General features: G+C 33.4%; 1 protein-coding gene and 1 non-coding gene across 2 annotated transcripts; both read right to left on the bottom strand.

Annotated features, from left to right (window-relative positions):
• Positions 1-1,083: 1,083 nt before the first annotated feature.
• LOC124826150 (serine hydroxymethyltransferase, mitochondrial) lies at positions 1,084-6,362 on the bottom strand. Its single transcript, XM_047298917.2, has 16 exons — positions 6,202-6,362; positions 6,074-6,124; positions 5,900-5,986; positions 5,592-5,713; positions 4,814-4,890; positions 4,325-4,449; positions 3,917-4,009; positions 3,704-3,796; positions 3,373-3,570; positions 3,122-3,226; positions 2,776-2,841; positions 2,590-2,667; positions 2,253-2,364; positions 2,067-2,177; positions 1,757-1,925; positions 1,084-1,365 (listed from the first exon to the last, which is right to left on the bottom strand). Exons 1-15 carry the CDS (start codon positions 6,289-6,291, stop codon positions 1,777-1,779), a joined length of 1,557 nt encoding a protein of 518 aa, XP_047154873.1. The 5' UTR covers positions 6,292-6,362; the 3' UTR covers positions 1,084-1,365; positions 1,757-1,776.
• Positions 6,363-7,195: 833 nt separating this feature from the next.
• TRNAN-GUU (transfer RNA asparagine (anticodon GUU)) lies at positions 7,196-7,269 on the bottom strand. Its single transcript has one exon. It is a non-coding gene; the product is annotated as a tRNA-Asn (tRNA).
• Positions 7,270-9,049: the final 1,780 nt, after the last annotated feature.

Below are 9,049 nucleotides of genomic sequence, written 5' to 3'. Positions count from 1 at the left end.
GGTTGCATAATAATGAGTAAAGGTTAGATACTGGCATCCAATGAGATGTCTATAAGCTAGAACATCATGGAAAAATTTCCTGTAGTAGATGAAATTTTCTTGGCATTATCGATAGGAGTGGACGTTGGTCTACAACCTAAAAGACATGCTTCAGCCAATAATTCTAACGCATGTTTCCTCTAATTTATCCATATTCCTTTCTTCAATCTTGTTATCTTAAAAAACATTCTCAGTATTTCTCTCTTCTCTTTACAGTGGAATATTGTACTCATTAAGTTTTGGTAGAAATAGCAATTGAGCTTGGACTTTATATTGCTCTGACGTTAGTCAAGGAGTGACAATATCTATGCTTTGTCAAAATGGCTAAACCCATGCAAATTCATGGTAGTCATGTTTACTTTTATTTGTGTTAGGAAATTCAAATGCCAATTTAAGTTTAAATATATAAGAAAGTTCAAAATTATATAAATAAATAAAGATTCATAAATTTATTGTATTAAAATGTTAAATTAGATATAATATCAATCTTTAATGTACATTAAAATATGTTTGATTGTTAATGTATCTTCTTATAAATTCTCTCTAAAGACTCGTTGAAAACAATTAAAAGAGAAAGGTTCATACGTGAAAAAATCTTCCTAATAAACTAAGGAATTAAGATAATAACATGTGTTTTTTTTTTTTTAAAACGATACTATTATTGTACGAGGATTAAGATTTTTAAAATATTTTTTCATAAATATTTTCGGACAAATTTTAAATTATGTATACACTAATATCTTGAGATTTTTTAAAATTTGAGAGATAAAAAATATCTAGCATTACTTCAAGCATCTCTTTCCATTCCTGCATTTCTATTCCCTTAAGCATTTTCTTTCATTTCTTTCCTTCACTTCTATGTTTACTTCTCTTTAGTATGTATCAAATCTGTTTTCAAGCCTCATTACATTTTGTCAAATATGGTTAACAATTACGGCTCCCGAAGACATAGGTATTCAAACTGCCATAACTGCTTCATATTTTAAGGAATATAATCAAGATGGTAAAAGAATTAACATCAGCATTCAGAGAGATTCTATGAAGTGGAGGGCTAATTGACCTTTTGGAAAATACAATCACTTCTAATGATCGGTAGTAACATTAAAGGGGTAGGTTCAACAATCATCTGTTCAGGAAATTTGGTATTTGAAGCCTTTATTACATATGTATCTATACATTTCAAGGAGATAATGATCAAGGTTTTCTAGATTCACACTTACAAAGGCTTTTGACATTTTTTTAAAGCATATGTTGTCGTCCTCTACTACCACGAATCAGGAAAATTGATCATGTTGAATTGCTTTTCCAGTAAGACCATTGAATGACCTGTCACAATGCAAACTAACATCTGTTAGAGAACATCAGACATTGAATGTCCTAGATGAGAAAATTTAATTCTATAAATGTCAAATAGTTGAAAACATTCCTGTCCCGGACAATACAAATGAGTAAAAAGAATCACTCATTTATATCAGTTTTTAAATTTATCAGAGATTAATGACAGCTATTGGCATCGCTTTGCTTTGCTTTTCTTTTACTGTAAATTTTAGCTTTGAGTAGACTATGAAATGAAATGTTATTTGAATGAGACAAGAACAAAGTCCATAGTGCACCACCTTTCAGATGTGTCCAACTACCTCTTGTGTTATATGACCTTATCAACAAATAAACGAAAATGAATAAACTAATGAGAAAACGAGAAAAGAACAACACATACCTAATGGAAATTTTTTTCTCTCAATTCTTGTATTTCATGGTTGCTTTTTCAAAACCAATGGTTGGAAATTGTTTTGCATACTCCTCAACATCATGTCGGAGTTTTGCTATCTCTGATTGAATGGTAGAAGATGACTGAATAGTGGCCACGAAGTCCTTCAGTTTTGTTCCTGATTAGAATAGTTCAACAACAACCACTTATTAGCTTAGTATACACCTAACAAGCCGACAGAATGAGCTTAAAAACATTTATTTCATTCCAGATAAAGAAACAAAAGCAAATTAAGGAAGCATAATGAAGGTCTAAAAACCTTGGCTCTCTGCTTTAATCTTCAAAGCCAACTTTACAGCTGCATCAAAAAACTCTGCTACCTTAACAAAATCCTCCTCAACAAATCCTCTAGAAGTAAGAGCAGGGGTTCCTGAATTCCACAAAAGAGATAATTTCAGTGACTTAAGAAATGAAAATTGTAATACAGACAACAAAGAGCCTGTACCCATCCTGATGCCACCAGGAACCATAGCAGACACATCTCCAGGAACAGTGTTTTTATTAGCTGCAATATGAACTGCTTCCAACACCTTCTCAACTCTGGAGCCATCGATACCCTGCACATTTTTAAAAAAATTGTTTATTTTACTGACCCCTAAGATTGAAATAAATTACTCCTTAGTTTACCAAATTTCTCCATAATGAAACCACAAATGTCAGAAGCATATTCATAACTGAGGTCAGTTTTATGACTATTGCACAAAGAACGAGCACTTGAAGTGATGATTTCTCGTTCAGAGTCAATGAAGCTTACATGAAATGCCAAAGCAGATTCCCATTACCTTAGTTTTCAGATTCACTAAAACTAGATGATTATCAGTTCCACCAGAAACAAGGTCATAGCCCCTCTCACTCAGAGCCTGAAACACATTAGGTTAATTTGTTGGATACGAAAAGGCAAGTTGTAACCACTTTACGGATTAAGATCCAAAATAATAAAGAAATGGAGGATCTCTTTTATGAGGTACTTGTGCAAATTTTGAGCTGTTGCTGAGAACTTGCTCTTGATATGCTCTATATTCTGGAGTTGTAGCCTGCATTCACAACCACAAAGAAAGAGATATACATTATCATTAGATAAAGCTACAAACTAATGTCAATTTTATGACTTATTCACCCCATCAATTTGCCATATCTTGTAGTTTCTATTGATTGCACAAAGTAATGAGAAAAATCTTACTACAAAAAAAAAATCATTGACATCTGTAAGTGGATACAAAAATATGAAGAAAAACAGACAGTGACACAGCCCTTCCATCTCAGTCTGTCACTATACTGGTAAGAGTAAAAATGCGATGTTCTCCGCTTATTTACCTGCTTCAATGCAACAGCTAAACCAGTAATAGTGTGGTTGTGAGGGCCACCTTGTAGTCCAGGGAAAACAGCTTGGTTGATTTTGTCCTCATAGTCGTAGAGAACCTTCAGATTAAAAGAAGAACTACTGTTATGAATTTACATCAGTTCAAGTTGGAAACAACACAAACTATCCTATAGATGGAATTGAAGTTTAAGAGTATGGAAATCAAAATAAAAGAATGCCAAATTAAATTTGCCTAGGAATTTACCTCTTTTCCTTGTTTGTTAGTTTCTTTAACTCCTTTCCTGAAGAATATCATGGCTCCTCGTGGTCCCCGAAGTGACTTGTGAGTTGTGGTAGTAACTATATCTGCATAATCAAAAGGTGATTGGATAACACCAGCTGCAACCAATCCACTGATATGTGCCATATCTGCCAATAAGATAGCTTTCTGTTTATCGCAAACCTGTAACATGTTTCAGGAATTTAACCTTGGGACTTCCATACTATCTTTCCAAGTAAAAGGTAAAAATAAAAAAATGATATCATACAATCTATTTATAAAATCATTAGTACTGAAAATTATGTATGCATGTTACCTTCCGTACACGTGCGTAATCATACAGACGTGCATAAGCACTGGCTCCAGCAACAATTAATTTTGGCCTGAAGAGTGTAGCCGTTTTCTCCAACTGAATTCAAGATTTTTACATAACAAAATCATTCAGATGGCATAAAAGTTGACACGAATATATCTATGAAATGTGGCCAATGGTACCCCTACCATGACAAAATATACCCTGCAATGATACCTGGTCATAGTCGATGTATCCTGTACTTTCGTCTAGTCTATATGGCATTGTCTCAAAAAATATGGAGACTGCAGATATCTTTTTGGTATCAGTCTGCATAGTAGTAGCAGCAATATTAGATTAAAAAAACGGAAGACACTAAATGAATTTGGATTTGAGAGAACTTCTAGCATGAATTTATAAAATAATTAAGAGAGCTTATCTGGAAAACGTAAATAATATAAATTGATTGTTATACTAAAGGTTGCCACAAATTAACAGTTTACGCAATGACTCATAAAAATATAAATAGTCAAATATTTTAAAAAAGTAATGGTTTAAAAAAGAAAAAGAAAATAATGTTATACAGGTATGGCTAGTTAATAAATTATGATGAAAAGCATTGTGGAGGTTCAAACTTCAAAGGACCTGATATCCATGAGAAAGATGGCCACCATGAGGAAGATCGAGTGCCATGATTCTTTCATGGGGTTTTAGCAATGCAGTGTAAACATGAAAATTTGCGGGAGACCCAGACAGAGGCTGCACGTTCACTGCAATTTAAATGGGTTCAGTGGCATCAGAAGACTTAAGCAAACACCTAATACATTCAATGAATTTATTGAGTATCAAGAGAGCTCCTGGGTGATCATTTCAAAATTTAACCACCAAAGTCCATGTCAGACTGCAACCTCTAGAAACCTAGTTTGAATTCAACCTTATCTTGTATAAAGCAGTTCAGAGTTCCGTAGAAAAAGTATGCCATGGCTCAAAAACAATAACAAGTCGCAACTCAGACACATTCCTTTGCATGCTAATAACCCGAAAAAAATGGTACGTTCTGCTAAGGCCCAAAAAATAAACAACAGGGTATTTCTTTATTGTGCTGCTATGTTTTCGTCGTCTTTGTGTGTTTACCTCCCCATTTAGCGGGATCCAATCTAAACGCCTCAAGGGCACGATTCTGGCACAGTGTTTCAGCCATGTCAATATACCTGAAAAGGAAAGATCCATAAGTTTCCGAATTTGCATTCCGTATAGAATAAAGTCTCAATTGCCAACAACTATATATACATCATTGTGTTGATGGATGAGTTGTGAAGCCGGGTTTGATTCTTTTAAAGCAAGTAAAGATAAAATATATAATACTCTTGATAAGAAAATTAACTTTTAATCTTCTAAAAAAAATCCTATTTGTATATCGACAAGTCATTTCTCAGAGTGGCACCGGTCTCATGATCAAAGTTGTGAATTCGAGTAACGTGAATGAAGAAAACATGGTTAGAAACGGAAATCTCACTAATTAAAAAGTCAGTTCATTCAGATTGTTCAATAAAAATTAGTAATTATAAAAATTAGTCATTTGGGAAATTAATGATAATATATATCAATACTAAGATTGTAAAAGAAAAAAAAATGTATAAAGAAAAATACTTTTTTATAGATTATACAAGTTAATTCAAATTTATCAGAAATCACAAAAGCTATGGATTATACTCAGTTTTACCGTTTAATTTTAATAAATTTTTTAATTAGAATGTAAGTTGTTTGCTAACTCTTCTCCAGTGCAATAAATATAAATTATTGATTTTGTCCTGAACTAAAATTTCTTGGTCTCCTCCCTAGTTAGTGACTTCACCTCAGAGGAGCCTGATTATGAAAATATGTAGAAGCAAGAGTTGAGAGACAGACATACTCATTTCCACCATAATATCTTGCACCAGGATACCCCTCACTGTATTTGTTGGTCATGACAGACCCAACCGCTTGCATGACAGACACAGAAGTGAAATTTTCTGAGGGTATCAGTTCCAGCCCCTTCACAGTTCACCCAGAAAAAGAAGAAGTTAAAATATACATAACTTATAACAAAAAAAGAAAAGAAAAGAGTTTCCATACTAAATTAACGAGGAAACACCACATATTTATACATGACCATAAAATAATTATATATATATATATATATATATATATATATATATATATATATATATATATATATACCTTCCATTGCCTGGCTTTCTCAAGCTCAATAATATTAGCAATCTCAGGATCAACAGCTTCCAGTGGAGCATTCAACTGCTTGGGCCACTGCAAAGTCGCAATTTTTCTTCATGAAATCATGAATATGGATACTTTTAGAAAGTGAAATTGATTATATCATAAAGATGGACTCACTGTAACTCCGGGTCGCTCCTTGTCGTAGACAGCTTCGTCAGGCAAAGACGACTATAAAAGCGAAAAAAAAAGGTTGAGATTACGAGAAGCGATTAAGAGCTAGAAGAAGAGACGCAGAGAGAGTGAACCTTGAAGTAGATGGAACCGGCATTGAAGAGAGGGCGCATAGGCTTCTCAATTGAAGACGAAAGCCTGCGAAGCGCCATTGCCATCGCCATTTCTCGTACACACAGAGATACAGAGTGTGTTTGTGAAGATGAACTCGTTCGATGCCTTGTTATCCCAATCCCAATCACAGCTCTCGGTTTTTCGCTTGGCGCCAGGCGGGACCCACTTTCAGATTTTGGATTCCGTTGGACCTTTCGCTATTTTTTTAAATAATAGTATTAATAATAATGCATAAATATATTGTATAAAAAATTATTAAAAAATTGAAGGAGAAATGAAAGAGGCTGTTGCATTGATGGCTAACATATAACCAAATACTATATGTAATGTAATAAGTGTTATTCTACTATGGTATTTAACAAACATATTTATGAGGAATTAAAATTGAATGATAATGTTTTATACCATGATTTTTTACTTAAATTTTAATAACAATATTTTTTATTAGTGTACGAGTTTACGAGCCTTCAATATCATGATCTTAATTTTTTTTACAATATGAAATGGTACCTGCTATATTTTGAAATTTAGTATTCGTGCATGATAAGGTAAGAAAATTAGAGGTGATGAGCTAAGCTACGCAGAAATTTTTGTTCCTTTGTAAAGAAAAAGAAAATGATGGAAAGCATGAAAATTGGAAATAACGTAGGCCTTGAAAGGCCAATCCAGAAGTAGGGTTTCTTGGCCACAAACTAATTGTTGGGACATGAATGAAAGGTGATAGGGTAATTCAAATGCTTGAAACATATTTTGCCACTTGCCATCAATGCATTCAACTATTTCTTTGAGTCACCATCTTTTGGCAACTTATGTTCCATTCCTTTAAGGATATGAATGTAATACTTTCTTGGATTAAAAGAGAAGCATTTCATCAATAAATTTATAATTATTTTTCATATCTTTCTAATAAGATACAAGTATAACAGAATCACACGGCAAAAAAAAGTTGCAAAACGCTAGAAGGAGGGCTTGAACCTCCGACCTTGTGGTTAACAGCCACACGCTCTAACCAACTGAGCTATTCCAGCTTTTGATTGCTAAACTATTCATTTTTGTTATCTTTCAAGAATTTCGTAGGAGCTTTCAGATTCCTAACCAGGTTTATCTGTATCAACAACATATATTTATTTAAAATTGGACTAGTTAAATTAATTAAGATATTGTATTTCAACAAGATTGACACGTTGTTAAAATTGAATTAATAACTATAATAATAATAATAGTTAAATAATGCTAAATGAATATAATGTCGTAAGATTATAACTTCAAAACTAAAATAAAAAATTATTTTTCAGATACTTAATAATTCTTTTACAGTCATGGATACTTAATATAACATCCCGGCAATTTACAGGAAATATTATATTGACTGTATTCACACATCAATACAATTACTCTAGGCTAAGCACACTTAACCATGTAGTTCTTATGGGTTAGGCTACCGAAAAACAAATGCATTTTTGTGATATAAGTAGTCAAATCAATTCCTTTAAGCTATCCTTCAACTGTATAGTCTCATACCTATACCATCTCTAGATCTCTCTCATTCCGGTGTATGTTCGATTCTTACATGTGTCCCTCCCTCTAGAAGCCTGCCAGGAGCCGCTCTTTGTTTGTGTAAGCTTATGTAATTTAACTAATTCTATAAATCATGTATTTCACATAAATTTGATATACAATCAAATAATTAATCATGCAATCATCAAATCATACACTTCCAACCAAAATCATATGTCAAAGCATGCAATGACCGACCACTTTACTCTGATTGTCCGGATTGTATGAATTTTGTGTAGCTACGACGTTTTTGCACCCGGGTGGTGTAATAACTGGGATATCTTCAACAGCTGCCACCCGAGGTTAGTCCGTTCCGCCCAAATTCACCTTATGGTCTAGGACCTCCTGCCATTCCCACACGAGTTACCCTTCTCTACGTGAGAACGAGTAATCATGGAATATCAGGATAAACGCCAACTAAGCTTTGTCCACATTCATACTTTACCATTCCAATACCATTCATGAGATATTTCTCCTTGGAATTTTCTTTTACATCCATACCATTCCATTCATATCACATTTCCATTATCATCATACTTTAACATTAATACATTCAAACTGAATTAAGAAAGACATAACTCATTCCCAAAATGAGACCGAACGAACCATCACCTTTAAAACTCATCTAACAACACACTTAGTGTAAGACCGAGCAGTCTTCCACATGTACACAAAACAGGACCGAACGGTCCATGCGAGATAACACTCATAATCAGTCGAACACTCTTGAAAATATTTGAACGCTTACTTGAAACTCAACAGTTACTACCGAACAGTAATTCACTGGACAGAAAACCTAAGAAGGTAACAAATACTAAAGAATACCTATGATTTTAGACTTAACCGAAATTATAATAACTTTTGATAGAACATGAGAACTTAAACCGAACCCTACAAGCTTTCGCCGAACACTATTAACTTGGACCGAACATTTTGGAGTTTAACTGAACACTCTTAATACCTAATACAATTATATTAAGAAATATTATAAGATCGAACACCACTGAAACCGAGCACTACTGAGACCGAATACTGTTTGACGCAGAATATCCGAAGAACATGGAATCCCATAAAGAAACCGAGAACTACTACAATATCGAGTACTAATAATAATAATTAGTTTTAGTCTAATACCGAGCACTGAAGAGACTGAACACTCTAGCTAGAAACTTATATATATATATATATATATATATACACACACATATAACCGACCATGGAAACAACCTAACCTCTATTCTCATACTGAAA

This window comes from Vigna umbellata, chromosome 1, assembly GCF_029865625.1.
Source record: "Vigna umbellata cultivar VRB3 chromosome 1, Vumbellata_1.0, whole genome shotgun sequence".
Lineage (NCBI taxonomy): Eukaryota > Viridiplantae > Streptophyta > Magnoliopsida > Fabales > Fabaceae > Vigna > Vigna umbellata.
The sequence above is the reverse complement of the archived record's forward strand: the minus strand, read 5'-3'. Positions and strand labels throughout refer to the sequence as shown.